The sequence below is a fragment of the Mixophyes fleayi genome, chromosome 5 (assembly GCF_038048845.1).
Source record: "Mixophyes fleayi isolate aMixFle1 chromosome 5, aMixFle1.hap1, whole genome shotgun sequence".
Lineage (NCBI taxonomy): Eukaryota > Metazoa > Chordata > Amphibia > Anura > Limnodynastidae > Mixophyes > Mixophyes fleayi.
The window spans coordinates 22,119,407-22,141,079 of record NC_134406.1 but is presented as its reverse complement, the minus strand read 5'-3'; the positions used below and the strand labels follow the sequence as shown (position 1 = coordinate 22,141,079).

Below are 21,673 nucleotides of genomic sequence, written 5' to 3'. Positions count from 1 at the left end.
TCTGCTCCATCCAGTGTCGTTGTTATAATCTATCTGTCACTGTCTTTATTTAGTTATTTTTTCTATAACCCCTTATAATGGCCTTCCGTTTATCACTGTTAGGAGGCGAGGCCAAGGAATTATTCTGTAAAAAATACTTATAATTACCTACATAACTGTGCCAGATGTTTTAATCAATAAATGCTGACTTCATTATTGACATTTACAAATGGGTTGCAGAGTGGTTAGCATTGCTGCCTCACATTAATGTAGTTTTGGGTTCCATTCTTGACCACAGCAGTCTGTGTGAATTTAGTATTTTTGCTCAGATTAGAGTGTTTTTTCCTATTTTAACCATGATGGTGATAGGGCAACTGATTGGCTCTTTATTTCACCCCAGCAGACTACACCATCTTGGCCCAGAGATCCATATTATTTCCCCTAAAATGGGGACAGGTATGCTAAAGTAGGCCTGTGACTCGACAAGAGAGGTTTGTACTGTGGTGTTCTGCTTTGCGGTACACAAATGACCCTCATTCTGATTAGTAGGTCAGCATTTTGATTATTGCACTTACCGTCAGGTGAACACAGCGCAGTGTACACCCAATCTCAGACTGCCTGAGTCCTAGGGCTATAGTTCTCGAATATATGGAGAATGTTGATGTCATAATGTTATAGGTATTCAAGGATGGTAATACGTTTTACGTTTCACCTATATCGTCATTGTCACTGATATTGTACAGTACACAAATGTGAGGTAGGAGAGGTAAATCAGACATTCTGGTGAACTAAAAACAAATGTATACTCCTTTTTATTTTATTTTTTTTATTTTACTCTATATGTAAACTAAGTATCCTAAACATGGCCAGTTATCTTGAAAGACGTCTATCATTTCTTGTGGGTTTGCTTTAACAGACTTTTTTAATATTAGCAGGATTATTATATTGAATCAGTGGTGGGCAGCTGGGGGTATATACAGCTCTCAGAGGTCCGTGGATGGTCATTCTCCCTCTCGTTACAGAGAGAGCTCAATGCTTTTCCACAGTCTAGGTTGCAGTTGTCTGTGATTGATTGGTGATGTCTTCTTACAGGTGTGACTAGCTATAGCTTCATACTTGTGATTATCTGTAAAGGTGATGTGTGGCCCAACTTTTGGACCTTGGTACTGCTGTAAAGCCCCTGAAAAGTATCATGGTTTCATTTAATTTAATATTGTAGTAATTTCAATTACAACAAATGAGCTTGTTACTTGTAATCTCCAACATCACACCTGGGGGGAAATGGATCAAGCTAAGAGTTTCCGGCGGGTTTTGAAAAGTGGAGATGTTGCCACAAATCAGATTGTAGTTATCATTTATTTAGTACATTCTACAAAATGACAGCCAGAATCTGATTGGTTGCTATAGGCAACACCCTGCTATTAGGTTCTATAAAATAAACCACCATCAACTGCCTAGTCAGAATACTGACACCAGCAGCTGCCTAGTTAAAGTTCTAACGACAAGTAGAGTATGTGTGCTGAATGTGGTTTATACAAAGTCTGACTTTTTTTTTTTTCTATTTGTGATATTAAATAGTGACGAAATTGAAAAATATATTTATTGTAATACATGTGTAAGTATTTTTTTTTAATGTCATTGTAGTTGTCATTTAAATCTGTCAATATTTTTTCTACATACATGTCATTAACCAGATTGGATTTTGCTTTTTACTTCTGATTGGTTCCCTTTTAAAAGACAGTTTAGTGAATGCAACTGATTGGAATTATATTTAGCAGAAATAAAGCCCAAGTGTTTGAAGGACGATTCAGGCAGAAATTCTAATTAAAATGATGTATGTCTGGCATATTTTAGTGAGTCTGAAATAGCTGAAAATTGCACAAGAAAAGGGAAATGTCGTTCAATTGTTGGCACTTCATGCTATACCTAATTATTGCTACAATGAATATTAGTTTGATTGCAGAACAAAAAAACGTAACTTTTAGAGTTATGCTACAGCAGATTTTAGAAACACCCTTTGCGCAAACACAATGGAGGCAGCTGTTGTGAATGTAGCCTATCGGTTACCAGATTTTTTACATCAATTAGAAGCTTCAGCCATACACGTGAGAATGCAGCCTATCTGGTCAGCAGGAACCAGTGACATCACTGGGCGTCTTTCTCAAGAATACATGTTCAGCCCATAAAGGGGCAGCTTCCTTTAGGGTATAGAGGATAAATTCACTTACAATTGACCTCTTTAGTGCTTCCACCTGTGTGTGTCTTCAAACTTTCCCCCATCAGGAAGCATGAGTATGCTTGTCTGCCAGGGGCCTTACCTGTCTCGCTGTAACACTGTGTGTGTGTGTGTGTGTGGTGTGTGTGTGTGTGTGTGTGTGTGTGTGTGTGTAGGGAGGGGGGGGGTTCTAGTAGGTGGGTGCATCTATTCAGGGATAAAAAGGAGGGGAAAAGGGCAGGTTACAGTGAGGAGATATTAAAAGGTCTTTGTATTAAATGTGGTTGAAGCGTGATTCAACAACTGTAATATATATAAAGATAGATAGATAGATGGAGATAGATATACGTCCATCACATAGTAGGGTGCAGTAGCATGGACTAATTAACGTTGACTGTATTCAGGCACTATGTAAACACCTGAAGGTTGGGCCCAAAGAAATTATAAGTGTGGGCCCAATACAATTACAATATCCGTATCACAGGCGTAAAATTATTCACACTCACTAAGGAGCTCCTTGTTTACCCAATGCCTGGCTACAGCTCTTTAAATATTAGTTGCATTTCCTCTTCAGACCATTTCCTAAGAAGGGCCCATCATCACCCATTTACAGTTCTATAAGCCTCCAGTAACCAATGATTGTCTTTGTTAATGATAGACAACCATTGCGTACAGTGTATATGCTTACAGTCTAGACACACACACACACGCGCGTTAATTTTGTCAGCAGCCAATTAACCTACCAGTACGTTTTTGGAGTGTGGGAGGAAACCCATGCAAACACGGGGAGAACATACAAACTCCACACAGATAAGGCCGTGGTTGGGAATCAAACTCATGACCCCAGTGCTATGAGGCAGAAGTGTTAACCACTAAGCCACCGTGCTGCCTTGTATGCATTTCCTGTCTGCTTGGCATCACATAACTCAGCGAGGGCATCTCTGTGACATCGGGTGGTTTCAGGTGTCTAAACTACGGTGGGTGGGACAACAACGTTCTGCAGAGGAGTTGCCTCATGTCTGAATGATGCCAGCTGTCCTACCTGCTGCTATGGGTAGGGTCTCAGAACAATGGCCCACTGCCACCTTGGGTCTCAGGTGAAGAAAAGGTTAATTACCACTTAATCGTACACTACCAATGGAAACAAAATATTTTGATAGTCTTTGTTTAAATTTTGTGTATTACATTTAAAACTATGTACTATATATTTATAGTGACTTTTAAGACAATATTTACAGCTAGGCTATACTGTGCACTTGAAATCTAATTTGTAATTCTGAAACGCTGGATCATAACAAATCTCTAAACCCGCATTTTAATCATTTACATGATGCTGTGCGTTTATTACTTCTGAAATTCCCTATCGTTTTCTTGGTCTGAGCAATAAATGTGGGAAATCCTTACTTGAGTGCGAAGAGAGGGGAATAATCTGTATTAGTATTTTGCAGGATCAGACCAATGTTTGTTTTACCAGACTGTCATTAAATTAATTAGCAGGATTAGTAAGCAAACCGGATCATATAACTCCTATTACGATTAATATATTACTGTCATTTTAACCATTTTGTTAGTATTTTCAGATGAGTTCAGCAACAATATTCATTTTATGCTCTCATGGAATTTATAACATTTATAACATTGCTTTTGTTTAGACTACGAAGTTTAATATATATTTGTACTCAATGGAGCAATCACATTAGGGTTTGAACCTGATATTCATGAGAACTAACCAATTTACTAGGCTTTAGTTTGACCATTGGTTCAGCTCCCAAAAGAGCTACTTTTGTGCCTCAGTTATATAACTGAATCCAAGTAAATTAAGAGACTGCGTTCCCACAAATAGTGTTTTAGCCCACAATATGTCTGACTTCCTTAGAGAGGTATGCTTAATATGGAGGCTAAATCATATACTGTATTAAATGCAGAGAGCTAAAAATATAACCAGACAGCTCAATAATACAAAAAAGAAAGTTGAAATGTTAGTTTATTTAATCAGCTTGTTCCATCATACTGTTACTGGTATACAAGCTGAAGTGTCACTTTCAAAGCTGTCTCACAACGCTCAATACTGATTTCCATATACACTTAATTTTGATCCATCTTTTATTTGTGTTGGCATTAGTCACTTTATCTACATAAGGATATGTCCAAGTGTTTATTTAATACAAAAAAAAAAAAACTTACACTTTGGGAATGCATTCATTATTGTCACTCGTTTTTCAAATAAAGGCACTCAGTAAAATGAAAGAATACATATTTTTTTTTATTGAGTCTCTATGGCAAATAAAATGCATAGAAATATACAGAATATATGGACAGTTGAACCTATCATCAGAAAAGCAGTCTGCTTGTATGCTCTATGTATCAAGGTTCCCGGCACAGACATATAGGGCCTGATTCAAGCCCAAACACAACTTGCACTTAAGTTGCGTGTTTGAAAAGAGCACAGAACTTCAGCAAGGTTCTGATTGTGTTCAAATCCAAGAGGATCTCAAGATTCGTTACGACTTGAATCTGGGTGGAAGTGCGCTCTGTCTATACTGTAATTGCTGTATGTAGACAGAACAGACTGCAGTATACGCACAAACACATGTACAATATAAGGTCATATCAGAACGCATTAAACGTTCATTTGATTATAAAATAACAACCGGTATCCGTGTAATCCTTTATCTAAATATTAATTTTCAAATCTAATTTTTTTTTTTACATTAATGACCAATGCTTTCAATGTGTACTGTATACTCCATCCGTTTTAATAGTAGATCACAGTTGTTCTGTGATAGCCAGTGGCACACATACCTGTAACTTTTAAATGGAAGACGATGCTGTGTGGGTCATCACTATCAGTCTGCAGTTACACCTGCCCTGTAGTGGGTGCAAGTGATGTAACTGAAAACAAGAATACTTCCGTCAAACTCAGGACTCGGCCACATCTGTGTTGGAGCACCCTTACTGTACATGACCCACATTAGTCCTCTCCAGGGGCTGGCAGGGGCAGTGTGATCTGCGCTCAGACATGGAGCACATGCAATTGCATTCATTGGTGTCATTTCCGTTTCTGGCAATGTGCAGAGCTATCTCACGCAAGATATGCTACGTATATACGGATGTATGTTCAAACATGAATCAGACTTGCAGCCACTGCCATTCACCCTCAGTGTTGCTGGGATCTCGCCATAGCAGGAGAGATCCAACAGGACTAAAATTAAAGCCTGTTTTGTGTGTGTGTATATATATATGTATGTATGTATGTATGTATGTATGTATGCGTGTGTGTATATATATATATATATATATATATATATATATATATATATATATATATATATATATATGTGTGTGTGTATATATGTATGCATATGTGTGTGTGTGTGTGTAATAAATATATATATATATATATATATATATATATATATATATATATATATATATATATATGTGTGTGTGTGTGTGTGCACAATAAATATATGTATGTGTGTGTATATTAAAACCCGTCTGCTATTTATAGAGCCAAATACCGCAGCAGGTAATAATCGGCAGAGATCCCGGTTGTTTGACCATACTGGGACCATGCTCAGTACAATGAGTGCTACAGGTCCAAATGAACCCATCCCACACACCAAATGTATTGTTATTGGAAAGGAAGGGGATTTAATATGGTGGAGAATTCTTTTTAACAACCGCTGTATATTAATTTACAAGTACAGCATCTACATTTAACAATTTATAAATAGGAATTCACTTTTTGATAGCACATCTCTTACATCTACATTTTGTTACAATTCTACTATAAGGGTACATTTTGTAAGAAAGAGAATCCCTGGCACGTCTCACACTTTGCTCACACCTTAAAAACATGCTTAATACTGATACTGCTGCCAGTGATAGTAAGTAGTACACAGATGGGCCCGGGTTCATGAAGGAATATAACTTAATTTGTGTGGAGCTTTTTTTTTGCTCTGAACATCTCTCGGGTACGCTTTAGCCGTATCACTTGCACCAGCTACAGGGCAAGTGTAAGTGTTGTGATGTTACAGCTGTTTTTAGTGTGTGCCGGTACAAATGACTTTGAAAAATATGGCACTCACTAGCACTATGGTGGACGGTGCACAGGATACAAAGTCACAGGTACTGGTGGCCTCTCCATTACTCTGCAAAGTCAGGTTTTATATTTGATTTAAAAAAACAAGACAAAAACCCATCTGGCACATTTAAACACTAGGATTTAAACGTGTGTCTGCAGCAATTATCAGTGTCATCGTTGCAGTCCTAGCATCTCGCTTCTGAATCAATTCTGCCTCTATACAATCTAAATCTGCTAAAAGCTAAATGAAGGACAAAACCACCAACATTAAACAGCAACTTGACTCGCCATGTCCCACCATGATAAATACGATCAGCATTGGAAATAGTCTGTGTCTTAAAGCTTCATCACGAAGGGAATCCCTTTAAATGATGAATGAGCAGTTACAATGTTTCGAGAGATGCAAATGTGGATAATTACATGATGTTAAGTAACGGACGTTGATGTATCGGTCTTTCCCCTCCCCCATGTTCCAGCCATACGTTTCTGCATGTTAGATTTATGTGTTTCTTATTTAGTCAGAAGAACATGTAGATTTCCAAATTGATCAAATCTAAAACTACAAATCTTAGATTGGATTTTTTATATTAAAGAACTATTTTATCATGTGTTACAGTTGATTGCTTTTGTGAACCCTTTATCCTACTCTCAAACTAGTGTATTACAACGCAGCAATCCTCAAGCTAGAAAAGCATTGTTTTGTGCAGCCAGCGCTGTGACACCCAGCAGTGAATGGACAATATTTTCTTCACATTATTATTATCCTTTATTATGATCCAGGGGCGGAACATATGAGGTCCACTCAGATTGCTCAACGGGCCATAATTTTGTTACATATACCCTCCGATGTTTCCGTTTAGTAGAGGATGGTTTAGCCTACAGTGATTATAGATTGTGCACATTCTGCCTCCTAGGAACAGATCTTTGTGTTTTATTTATTTTTTGGTCTTTTCATATTATAGATGTGTTCTGCTGCAGTGTTGCCTTTTTATGTTTGTAGAAGAGGCTGTTTTGCAATCACATGTAAAAAAATACCAAAAATTGAATTCTTAAAGATAAAGGTGCGTGCAATGAAGTGTGCAAAAGTTTACAAGCAACAATATCAGACAAATACAAGCACTCGCTATAATAACAAGACTTTGTTATATCAGCTACACATTTATAATGTTTATTATTTTTTGAGAATGTCAGTGTTTAAATGTAATGTGTATTATGTGCCTTTTATTTTGGCTATGTACCGAATAAAGTGATTAAATGTATTTTTCTAATCAACTGTTGTATGTTATAGTGAGTGTTTTCTTTGTTGCATTTTATGTAAGTGATCCACCTACGTGTGTGACCGGGTTGGACATTTCTCCTGTCACTGAGCTGAGTGGCAGGGTTGTCCCATTAGTGGCCAACGTCACTTTCTGTTTGGTGCTGATATACACTTTAAATGAGAGCTGTGTCAAACCTCTCCATTGCACCTCGCCCTGCTGGGTCCGTGTCGCTTGTCTTCTGGCTGGTCCGGATCAGACCACCTGAAAAAAATGGAAAACCATATTTCAATGAGCTTGCTCTTATTTTTTTTTCTGAGCATTTGTCATTTTAAGGTTTTATACACTAAACCTGCGTATTTCACGTTTTGCAATAAATTACCTATAGCTTTTAACCTTCCCGCGAGGAGATGTGCTTCATCTTTAACTGCCTTGTTACATCAGCAAAGTGTACTTCTGGGAACCTGCCATTTAAAGAGCATGTTCTAGCAGCACTTTTAATACAATACAATGTCTATTTCTTTTCCTGCTTCCAATGAAAATGTTATGTTTTGTGTAAGATATAGTACTTAGTATGGCAGAGCTCTGCTATCTCCTTCCTTCCTGGTCTGTATTTGAATTGCTTTTCTCTGGCATTGTTTCACCACCATATCTGATACAGACCTACAAGCCCATTTTACTCATACCTGCCAACTCTCCCTGAATGTCAGGGAGACTCCCTGAAATAGGGGTGATCTCCCTCACTCCCTGAAGAGTCCGGCATTCTCCCTGATGCTGAGCCAGTACAAGACGTGGTTGGCTTCCCCATCTATGGCATGATGACACAGTTCAGTAATTGTGTCCTATGTCCATGTATTGATGCCTATGGAGGTGGCCATTTTCATGGAGACCAAGATTTAATCAAAGACTGGCAGGTAAGACAACATGACTTCAGTAATGGAGACAGAAATGTAAAAGACACTTCAGTCTCTAGAGATTTATTAGCTGCTTTTCTTTAACGCATAGTTGCCTACTCTCCCGGAATACCTCCCAGTTCTCGTACCCGCAATAGATAAGCGGCGGGGAAGGGGCGGGGGGCTTAATGATGCAAATATCGTGTCATCTTAGCCCCTGCTGTAATTGGCCAAAATTGTGACAATCGTTTAGGGTGTGGGGCCAAAATGATGTGATTCGTCAAGCTCCGCCCCCGCACGCCCACCTCCCCCGGGATCTCCCTGAAGCCAACGATGAAAAGTTGGCAAGTATGATTTTACTATTGGGAAAGAACAAAAAAAAATTATGTAAAATGTTATAATTCAACCATAAGATTATTTTTTTAAACAATAAGAACGTAATTCATGCGAATCAAGTAGCTGATATGTTAACGCACAAATATTGGCTATTTTTGGTTTGTGAAACTTTATATTTGTCCCTTATGTGACAAGTGTACGTTGTTTTTGCGGGCAATACTTTTTATTTAAAACTTTAAACAAAGCAAGCACAAAACAAAAAACAAATCTTATATTGATAGATTTGAAAGTGGTGAATTGGTATTTTATAATTACAATATTAGATTTACTGTCTCGCGTAGGTGTTAACATTCCAGATTGGAAACTTTGCACAAAACAGGCCACAACCTCAATACACCCAGATCCAAACAAACATGCCCATTTTTTAGACTGTGTCCCCTTTTTTTGGCAGCCTATACCCCTTTCAGCCATTGAAAAGCCACAATCTGCTGTTGGTAGGTATGGTTTTTGCTTTAGGACAAAGGGGGTAAAACAAATCTGTAGTACATTACTGTAGGCTGGAATATCTTGTATTCCTTGGCCGTGCTCAGATTACCAACATTGACAAGAATGAATATTTTTTTTAAAAAGTCCACAAATACACCATATTATCTTACCTGAATCTGCCGCTCCTTTCTTCTGATAATCCACAGTTGCTGTGGAGAACATCTAATTATGAAAGAAATAAGAAAGAAAGGGCACTCATGGTGTAGTAATTTGCAAATCATTAATAAAGATATTGAAAGAAAGCAGAAAAAAAAGAAATAAGAAAAGAAAATAATAAAAAGAAATAAGGCTCATCTGTCAAACACTTGATTAAAGCTGATCCTGTAAAATCCACATCAGTCGCTTGGAATGGATTCATTCACTATCAAAAGAAACACAAACCAATGCAGCAACCGCCCATGTGTAAAATCTTTGACAGTGAAATTTGATTTTGAAACCGTAATAAAAACCCTTACAATGGGTAAAATAAAACCGAGCTTATCAGTGTCTGCGATGTTACGTCTCCAGAGAGGAACTTCTTTGCTGCCCGGAACAGAAAGTTATAATGTTCCACAAATGCTGCATTGTCGATTGATGAATATCCAACATTAAATCATGGCAAAAAAGTGTGAGGACAATGACCCTACGCGTTTTGTTCTACAAACTTCATCAGGGGTATGATTTGTCCTCACATCACACAATTTGATAAAGTTCCAAAATTAAATGATACTATCCCATGTAATCCCTTTACTTTCAATCGGATGCTCCTGCCTGTAAACAGCTTTCACTCGTTAGTTAATCAACTGTGTCTGGCTCACCAGAATCCTAAATATATACAGCACCAAAAAACGAAACTATTAATCATCTACTAATCTCTTCTAAACCCAACAGACAATTATCCCTTCTATCTCACTCTCAAAGTAGCCATCTTAATCGTTATCCTTCAGAATAATGACAGAACTTACACCACTAATACTCTCAATCATGTGTTGCTGAACGCTAAGAGTACTGACAAAACACTACAACCAACTGTTGTAATCATCTAATAAAGAGATGACATAATAAATATACATTTATGATCTATCTAAATTGAAAAATAATCTAATATGAAAAAATTATACGTATGTAATCTATATGTGTTGGGGAATATCTTTAATGTAAGATTTATATTAACTATAAGGAATTCCTATAAGAAATATACAACATCAGAGCCACATAATGACAAAAAATGTTTTCACCCCGGCTGCTCACGCCGGTGATCCAACACACTCTCAAAACGATATCATCAACCCGCCACACTACTGACACTAGACTACTCTCATACCAATTCCAGTTCTAAACACCCAAGTCAAACTGGCCTATAGCTATCATAGCAAACCCTTTCAGCCAATGAAAAAAAACCAATGTACTGTTGGTAGGTTTGTTTTTTGCTTTAGGACAAAAGTTAAAACAAATCTGCTGTAGTGTACATCACTGTACGCTGGCAGCTTATTGATCTAAGCCAAAAACTATTGATGTGGGATCAAATGTCTCCGTAATATGGCATCATGTCATTAAATATTGGCGTGCATAATCGGAGCTATACTGACATTCAAGAAGAGGTAAAACTGTGCAGCTCACCCTGTAACATATACTAATATACTTTAATTTAATGTGTGTTCTCAAAGCCTATTAAACACTGTTCAATGCTAATAGTCCAATAATTCATGTTAGAGAATGAATACAAATGCAAACAAACTTTCTGTCTCTTTGCTTCAATTTTGACATTGCCTGCAGCCTTCAGAAGTATTAACTCTTGGTACAATATATTGGCGTCTTATGGGAACGCCAATATATTATGGGAATACATCGTAGACATTTAACATTGTTTTTTTAGTGCTCCTATGCACAAGCCATTAAGTACAATTTTATTTTACAACACTATGCAAAATCTTCTTTATAGAACCATCAGAGTTCCTAATACCCGAATATTATACAATCAAACATGGAAAACCTGCAAAAGTAGTTTCACTTCAGTGCCCCATTCATCTGCCACTGTTGCCTTATCAATATAAAAGATAACTGTGAGCACAACACCTTGGATTGTTTTTTAGGAGGCTGACAACTCCGTCATATTATAAGTAGTTTTGTAAAGCAGCTAACAACCTGCAATTGATTATACTTCAAACTTGTACAAGTGTTTTGTTATTTATCTATGCTAGGTACTTAAACTATCTTAATGCAAAACGTTGACAAATTGCTGTTTGCTGCATAAGTGAGTGCCGTGTAATTAACTACTAGTTGTAGTGTATCATTCTGTCTGACTTGTCTTTTTGGATCAGATAAATAACTTTTTTGTTTGTCTGTGCCATTATAGATCTTTCAAAGTGCAAAGTAATTAAGCAAGCCCTAGAACGGCAAACATTGTATTGTAGGCAGTTGCGTAAACCAAGTTATGTCACCAAATCTGTTTTTGGTGTGCATACAGTCTGAGACTAAATTACATATAGATATTGGTGCAATAAAGTTCAATATCCATGTCTTCTGTGGTGCTGGCAGATATCGGATTTCAACCGCTACGGCACTGCCATAAGATTCCTGGCCAAATGCAGTCAATGCCAAAGTTTGTCATTTAATGCATTCTCTTTAAGAACATGATGGCAGTTGCATCGGCCATTACCTGTTCCCAATCTGTATTGACAGATGTTGCCTTACAAAGTTGTGAGTTTATTTTGTTTTTCTTCAAAACACAACCTGCCTAATTGTACTGAATGTATCCTGTAAATCTTGGGACATCACCCTGGTTTCATGATTTCGTAATTGCTCATTATATCTTAAATCATTTTTCATATTTTGCAGCATAGCATGAATTGCTTTTAATGGGTCTTTGTTCAATCAGGAAAACATAAATTATTACTAGAAAAACTCTGTGTTAACTTTTTTTTACACTACATTACGGGCCTGAGTCATTAAGGCAAGCAAAGGAGTAAATGTTCTCTGGGACAAACCATGTTACAATGTAAGGGGTGCAAATCAGTTTATTATTTTGTACATAAGTTAAATACTGGCTGTTTTTTCATCTAGCACACAAATACTTGCTAGCTTTATTATTACATTGAAATATAAAGTTGATCTAGGACATGCCCTACCCAAACTATAAATCTGCCTCACATTTTAAATTTACCTCCCCCTCCAATACAACATCGTTTTGCCCAGGTGCAAATGTTACTCATTTTTTATGCTTTACTCTCCTTAATGACTCTGGCCCTACATGTAGAAATTTTAACAGTATTGCGGGGCCCAGTGCCAATGTAAAAGGCAGGGCCCCCCTACTTCCTTCTGTAACCCACCCTCATATTTAAATTATGCTCTATCCAACTCCCCCCCCCCCCTCCCCCACATTCTCTGCAGTCACCCCCCATCTAACCCCTGCAGTAGTGTACTTACCTTACTGCATCTCCTTTTGGCTCCTCTCTATAGACAGTGCTGTGCCATTATTAATTACATGACGTCAACAATGCTGCAATCATTATATTAAAGGAACTACAGAATTTCTTTATACACTACAATATATGTATAACTTCTTCCATCGAGGTTAGATTGCTGGACATGGTCTCCGCAAGATGGGCTGATATATGTGGCTGCAAATAACATTGTGTCACAGTTTCCAGACCACCCAGCACGTCACAAGTTCCAGGTCATCCAGCAGGTGCACAAGCAGAATTCACTAACTATCACAGTTTCCAGAGCAACCATCAGGTGCATAGGTGTATTGCCAATTGTCACATTTTCCTGAGGACAATGGTAATGCATTGTTGTAAATGGCGGACGGACGTTTTGTGACATAACGCCGAAACGATGCAACCAATTAAAACACCAATTTTTTTCTGCAATTCTACAGGCTAAGACCTTTTAGTATGGTATAGATTGTGGACTGCTCAGACAACGGTATCATAGAAATAAGTCACTCATAAAAGTTATACTTATGCTATAAATATATAGATTTTAGTGGTTCCAGTGTGACTGAGAGTGAAGCTAACTGATGTGAGAAGATTGTTAAATAGAACACATCTATATATTAAACAAATTCGTACAAACTGCTTGTTCTCTACATAAGCCCCCAATAGTCCATTTTCCCATATGTTAAACTGTACAGCTAAACCATTCTTACCGCATGTGCTCTATATGGGACGTGATAGAAACCAAAAAGTAAAAGTACTCCCATGTTACTCACCATTAAATGCGTAAAATAAAAATAAATCTGTCTCGTAAACATGACTTGAATTTTACAGTAGAAAATTCCATTCGCACTGAGACAAGATCTTTATTTGTAAAAGCTGTACTTGTCAAGAAATTTTAACACCAAGTACATTTTTAAGGCAGTGAGATTAAAAGTGGTTTTGTAATGCTTCTTGAATTGATTTTTGTGCAATAAAAATTAGATTTTGTAGATTGGGTGACACGACAGACCCAGCCAGGTCAAATAGAACAGACAAAACAAATTGGATGATGAGGTTCCACAGACAGGGAGGCTACTGGCAGCGTTATGTGGTTATAAAAAGACATCTAGTAAAGGTTTTCTGGTTAGGTGAACTGTACAGGTCCTGTATCTTCCCCAAGTGTTTTGTGTATCAGTGTTTAACCTCAGAATTCCCAGAATGTTTCTGTCCCTTTCCTGTAAATAGATGGTAGATTGAACCTACACCAGATACGTGCTTACTAATTTTTAGGCATATAAATCTGCAAATAAGTGTTTGTGAATTAATTGCTTGAAATAGTGTGACATGGCTCAGAGAAGCTGTTTAGATCAATGGGTTTTGTTTATGTTAAACTACCCAGAAGGGGCTGGTAGATAATAGTAGCTCCTTGTACCATTTGTGGCAGGTCGCAAATGTGAAAGCCTTTGAAAATCTCTCTTTCAAGACAATGAAATCGAACACATGTTTGGGAGGCCTCAGACATGCTGACTGCAGAGACAGGGTTGTATGTTAATGACAGATTCAAGCTGAATAGGGTCCCAGGAAAAGATCATATAATTTTCTCCAGTATTATACTTACCAGAGGCATGTGCGATATGCAGATGAAGGGGAACTTATGACATGTTGTGTGGAGGTAAAATCATGTTTGTAAAGGGAAACTTTACAAGGCAGCGCCGCTTTAAATTTAAGCGCTGAAGACGCCGAACTCGCGGGTGTTGAAGAACCTGGAGCTTTATACATTTACCCCCAGGTGGTTGGTTTTTGGTTAACCCTGTGTCACACACCCATCACGCAGGCTCAGGTGAGTGCTGTTCGTGACAGCCTGAATGAAAGATAACAAAAGATAATATAATATAATCAGTGAAAAGCACATCAAAGAAAATGCTGCTCATACAGGTTTTGCTGAACCACTTTGCTGTTTATTCTCTTGTCAGGGTGGATCATACAGCTTCTGCAGTAGCTCCAGCAACGACACCAAAATCACACCAAAAAATGTACAAGTCCTGCATCCCTAACGCTGACTGTACAATAGGTCCCCTAACTGGATACTTGATGGCACCAGTCGCACCACCCACAGCACATGTCCAGTTATTTAAGCTTCCTCCCAAGCACTAGCTGTTCCCTTCATTAATTACACCCAGGTGCTGTACCTGTAGTCCTGTGTGGTGTGTGTGTAAGTGTGCAGACTTAACCCTGTCTGTATCCTCAACCTGCAGTTTCTCCAGGAAACCACCAGTCTCATCTCTAATAGTATGTGGCAAACTGCCCCTTTTTCCACAATACACAAATCGCTTGTTCCGCCTCTGGATATAATTATTACATTGTTATAGATATTTGTGGAGGTTGCTGTATAGGAGACAGAAATAGCTGTCAGTATAACTTATACTAAACGAGGGGTATTTTATTACTGGGATGGTTGTTAAAAAGTGGGCAACCTTTTAAATGTACCAATCATGCAGTTTCAAAAAATCCTAGTGTGTTTTGTGTACAGCCGTTAAGTTGTGCTCCTACCTTTCTCTTATTAGCAGTGCCCTGATCATTTCTAAACTCCTGACACCGGGCTCACCAAGCGTAACTTGGTACACTATGATATTTTACTGATTCTTATGCTGGAAATGGAGGAAACTATACAAATAATGTAGACAACTATTTATCTAGTAGTTTTTTTCCCCTCTATATATTATGATTTATTTATATAGTGCTTCCATATTGTGCAGCACTTTGCAGAAAATATTTGTCATTCACATCAGTCCCTACCCCATTGGCTCTTGCTGTCAAAATTGCCCAAAATACACACTCTCATGCACACACTATTTAACCAAGCAGTATTTATTTATTTATTTATTTTTAATCTAGACCCCATAGGAAATTTTGGCAACAGAGGCGAAGAACATACAAACTCAACCCAGATAGGGCTCTAGTTGCAATTTATAGGACGCCCTCCTGTCTTCACCTGGGGGCAAATGTATAAAGCTAAGAGTTTTCTGGCCGGTATGACAAATCAATCTGATTCTAGCTATAATTTATTTGGTACATTCTACAAAATGATAGGTAGAATCTGATTGGTTGCTATAGGCAACATCTTCACGTTTCAAACCCGCCAGAAAACTCTCAGCTTGATACATTTACCCCCTGGTCTACTGTCTCAGACCCCCTGTGTCTTGCAGGACACACAAAGACCAAAATACTGAATCTAGCTTTCATTCCTCATGTTGGGGACACACCCTCCCATTCCTGTTGGGGATGATGCCAAACAAGCGACACCTAGCCTGCAACTATAGCAACATGTTATATGTAATATTTTATGTAAGTCTTTCACGCTTATCACATTTGGGCACCTCCCCTCCTGGGTGCCTCTACCGTTATATATGTACTGAGGCACCAGTCCAGCTGCACCAGCATCACAGGAAGTTGTTTCTTACACTGTAGATGTGTTCTATGTGTTCCGACTGTTGCTGCACACACACTTCCTAAAGCTAGGTACACACTACAGGGTTTTTGTCCAATAATCGGCTCAATCAGCCGACATACGACCGCTCGTTCAAAAGTCGGGTCAGTGTGTGTAGTGACACGATGGTCGAAAGTCTGCCCAAATGCACGATTGTCGCCTCATTTGGTTGGTCGTACCGTTAAATATTTTCGTTCCAATCTCGTTTCCGCTGTGTAGTGTGTATAAGTTTCCGACCGATCCACAACAGTGAGTACGAAATTACAGTCATTCCTCACAACAACATGGTTGTAAAAAGTCGCTAACGGGACAGCTGCTCTCCCCTTTATCGTCTAAACGTAGCTAGTGTATATGCAGTCCATGGACTGAGCTATCGGACCATCGATTGGATGTAAAATCGATCGGCATAAAAAGTTGGTGAAAAATTCTGTAGTGTGTACCCAGCTTAAGCGCTTGAACAACCAGGACGGGTACATTTTGCCAGAGGTGACAGCTCTTATACTTTCCGTACCCTCAGCACTGCTGAATCATAGTCCTTATAATGGTAGGGATTTCATGGAGGGCAATTTAGATGATAGACTTAACTTTCTCAGAGTTCACCATGCCCTCTACATAGGCTCTTTCTGAAATCTGTAGCCAATGTCCCATGTTGATTACAGCCACAGATCACACACATCACGGCATTCTGTCATTATCAGTTTTAATATTTAAACATCTCCATGAGGCTGAATACAGAATCTCATATTAGCACGTTATTAAAGTCTTGATTGCATGAGTCAAGCCTGGGTCATTTGAGTTAACCATGGCGTAGGCTATTGAGAAGGCTTTTGTCTCTGTAACTTTGCCCAAGGCAACACCTGCTAAAATGTTGCATTGTACCTATTGTCACTGATTAGAGCATCTTGCAAAATAAATAAAAAAAGTGTAGCTAGTAGGTGGGGCAGTAAATCTAGTATGTTGTAAATACTGCTCTTTTTTTAATGCATGCATTTTTATTGCATTTGCACTATTGATAGTATTTATTTTATCTTTTCTGACATGGTTTATTCAGCTGTCTTTCATGTTTAGAAAAATAATTATTAAAATAGAGCTTTGTCAAAGGCAGAACAGAAATGTATAATGTAGCAAAATTGCAGTATTAAATCTGGCCTATAACTGTATGTAGACCAATCATGCATGTTATGAAACCTTCACATATTCATCCGGTGTATATATTCATCCTACAATATTGCACAGCATAATTGCTTTATTGTAATAGTAAACTGAGATTGTGTAGTCCATTCATTTGTACCGATTCATGTTCAGTGAAAAATGACACTTCACTACATAGTTATAGATATGGTAATTAAATATATCTTTAGATAACAGTGATACTCATGTATCAGCCTTGGTTGTCATTTTGGAAGTGGCATTCTGAGTCTGTTGCACAAAAACAGAATGTGCGTACAGTAAATATAGGATGTAAACCATTATTTTGCTGCTGCAGATCTTGTAGGTTGTCCAGACCTGCCATAGTAGTCAGTCTCAAAAGAATGGAATGATCCAGTGCTAAAATAACGTATGAGAGATATATATGATGCAAATATTACTATAGCTAATTATAGGTTGAAAATAAAAGGATAAAATAAAAGGTTAAAAATAATTTATTAAATATGACTAGCCAAAGCCATCAGAAATGGACCATATGAATAAAAACAATGGTAAGTGTCTCAAATCTCAAAAAGTAGGCACAGCAAGTGTAGTGGGAATTTTTCCTTATATGAGACTTTGTTCCTACTTTTTGAGATTTGAGACATTCCTTTTTGGACTAATTTTGGAATGAGTACTTACTCGGGATCCAGAGATCCGCAATTTAGTGTTTGGTTTCTCGTGCATTCTGTTGGTTTCCTCTAAATGATGCCTCTTATATAAGGTGTATTCATTTTCTTACCATTTTTTTTATTCATATGGTCCAATTTTGATGGGTTTGGACAGTTATGTTTAATAAATTATTTTTAACCTATTATTTTAACCTATAATTAGCTGTATTCTACTTTGTAGTAATATTGGCATCATATATATCTCTCATATGTTTTTTTTTAGCGCTGGATCATTCCATTCTCTTGAGTCTGTTGACTGTGGGTTTTATGCTGGCATCTCTTGACGGAATATCTGTGTAAATTATTTTATTTATGATTCGCGCACAATATATTATTAAAATATAAAATGGCACTCTGCGGAGGTCATGAAACTGTCACGTCGTGCTAACAATCACACATCACTAGATCAGCAAAAACAAGACACGTATTGTAGATGTTTTAGATTCTTACGTTTGTTTACCTACAATTAACATCCAATCACCCTCATTCGCCTGTGTAATGCTTATACCTCTTCCCCTCACACCAGAGTTTACAATTTAGCAAGGACATCCCTGCCCTCAATGCATGGATTTAAAGGGGATTGTGTGATCATGTGATCTTTGAGCCAATGCTTTATCATGTTTGCTTACTCGATTTTATTAATCGGCTATTTTTTTGCCATACACCTACTAACATACAAAAGAAGCTAGACTAAAATATTAGGTATGAAAGACACTGCATCTGAGAGAGCTCAAGATTCAAATGGAAAGAGGAAATTTACCTACAGAGGGTATTCATAGAGAAAAATGATGGAAGAAGTTAGAGGACAGACAAGTGGAGCAATTGCATTTTTTGAAGATTTAAGGTATCAAGATTAGACTCCAACAGTATATTTTCACATAGACTTTTGGAATAGCGCAGGATAGTGTCCCCAAAGTAGTATGTAGCGAAACGCGTCAGTAGAAGACTATATAAGGACAGTGGCAGGCAGAATATAAAGAATCGATGCATACTGGCAAACTCTGCTTCTAGAGCTATTTCATTTATGACAGAAGAAAGTTCTACAACAACACAAAGGAGTTGATGGTGAACACCGCACAGTAACATTATATCTGTTTGCAAATATTGGTGCCTTCCGTCGGAAACAATAATTTAATGTTGACTACTACTTTTTGCTATTAAAGTACAATTCTAAAAACTTCTATTATGGGAACTATTGACCTTCATACGGGACTCAATGCTTACTTTGTTCTTTCGGGGACTGGTAGTTCCTAATGATATAGTTTATCTGTTTCAGAAGAGTTCCTCATGATACCGCATGGTGTAACAGTGGTCTCCTGTATATTTGCAGTTTGATGTTTCCATACAAATATATTTATTAATTCTGCTGTTATCTGCTTATGTGTGTATAGATTTGTATGATTTATTTTATTATATAACTTGGAATTTATTTTGCATATGTTAAGAAAAGGTTAAACTGTTTTGTATTTTATTTTATTTTTTTATATTACTCTTAAGCCAGTTCTGAATATGTGACCCCTGCAATTGGGTTTATTTTAGGTTTATTTTTATTTTGACTTTTATCTCAATGGATATTGTATATGTCATATTGGAACAATAGTTGTTGATACACCTTTTAATTTGGCTGACACTATCCACAACCAATGGGTGTTCTTAAGTGGCTTGTGGTCTCCTATATATTAATAGCGAACTCAGTCAAAAATTAATCAATATGTGTTTAATGTTATAAAACATTTAGGCCTTTATTATACACATCCCCTTCCTAACTGCTTTTATTCTGATGTCTTCATTTATTTTGCAGTGAATTGAATTCAAAGTTACAGGACACTTTAGAACAAATTGAGGTAAGGAATTTATATACCACTAATGAGAGTAAAAATAATACGTTTTTAGAATAAACCATTTACGTGAGATTTAGATATGTTCCTTTTATATATCTGTGCTCAAAGGTCAATTCCCATCATATTTGCCTTTTGGATTTTGGGTAGAAAGGAAAAAAGCAGAACAAAAAAATCTCCTGAAAAGACTGTAATAACTACATTACCACCAGGATTCTAAAAGGACAAAATCTGGGCTCCCTCACAATATTAAATACCTACTTGTTTTCCTTCATTGTGGGCAGCACGGTGGCTCAGTAGTTAGCACTTCTGCCCCACAGCACTGGGGTCATGAGTTTGATTCCCTACCATGGCCTTATCTGTGTGGAGTTTGTATGTTCTCCCTGTGTTTGCGTGGGTTTCCTCCGGGTGCTCTGGTTTCCACACACACTCCAAAAACATACTGGTAGGTTAATTGGCTGCTTTCAAATTGACCGTAGTCTCTCTCTCTCTCTCTCTGTCTATGTGTGTGTTAGGGAACTCAGACTGTAAGCTCCAGTCCTCTGTACAGCGCTGCGGAATTGGTGGCGCTATATAAATAACTAATGATGATGGTTGTGAATTAAGATTGTCTGACTTACCCACCCATTAGAAGATATGCAGTCGACAGCAAAACATTCACTTGGTCGACATTCAGAAAGTTGACATTATGTCAACAATTCAAAGGTCGTCAGTATTATTAGGTCGACAGCTCGAATGTAGACCAAATTGTTAGGTCGATGTTACGATACTTACCTCCGCTCCCCCACCGCTCCGTCGGACCCGGAAGCCGCACTTTCGGGTTCAGCGGTCACGTGACCGCTACCTAGGGCGGTCACGTGATCGCTACCAGGGCGGGGAATTCAAATGGGATTCTTGGTGAATACCGGGGAGATCGTTAGACTCCGCACCTCAGGTAAGCCAGCGTTAATCAAGATTAGTAGTGAATCCAGTAAATCCGTTACAGTCGACAATTTGAATGTAAACAGTATGATTGTGGATACTATTGTCGACCTAATAATAATTATACTGTCTACATTGGTATTTTCGACCTACTAATACTGTTGATGTTATTATTGTCGACTTTTCAACCCTGTCTATATTATGGTGTCAACCATCTAAATGTCCATCATGTAACTGTCGAACGTATGTATCACACTCATGAGAATACTTGTATACACAACTGTTGTCATTGCCCTCGATGCCAGCCATATTTTGTGCAGATCAGAGAAGGAGCCTAATATGGAGTCATTTTAATAATTTTTAAAGAAATCTGGCACATTGCACTGTAGTTTTGAGAAGAAAAATAAAAGGGCAAATTGCAGAAGTTTATTTTAACTTGCAGTCCGCTGTGTATCTGTTATAGAAGCATTTACAGAAGCCTGTTCACATTCTTCCTCCATTACAGTCTGAACAGAACACACACAGGACCGTACCATGAAATAAAGCTTCTGTTCTTTTTATCTGATTATAGATGATTACTGGAAGGATAATGCAAACATACATTGATAGTCCTGATTTCCCAGGGGATAGGGCACTTCAAAGTATTGGTTTTATTGTGAAGATGAATTATTTATCGAAACATCCCAGAGCACTTACAATGTGTTCCTTTAATATCCGTCACAGATTCAATATTAACTGAAGCGTAATAACTGCAACAGTCCTATAGTTTGCATATAAAATGATCCATATTGATTTTGCTTTCCGTTAATCTCTTGTGATTTCTTTTCATCTGTGTTATTATCAGTTCCGCATCACCTG

General features: G+C 37.7%; 1 protein-coding gene across 2 annotated transcripts in view; it reads left to right on the top strand.

Annotated features, from left to right (window-relative positions):
• The window catches only part of VPS50 (VPS50 subunit of EARP/GARPII complex), a 183,385-nt gene that overhangs the window by 71,739 nt on the left and 89,973 nt on the right, over positions 1 to 21,673 (top strand). For both annotated transcript variants that reach the window (XM_075211803.1, XM_075211804.1), the window contains exon 10: positions 19,858 to 19,900. In XM_075211803.1, coding sequence (XP_075067904.1) covers positions 19,858 to 19,900 — 43 coding nt within the window. The remainder of the gene's footprint in view (positions 1 to 19,857; positions 19,901 to 21,673) is intronic.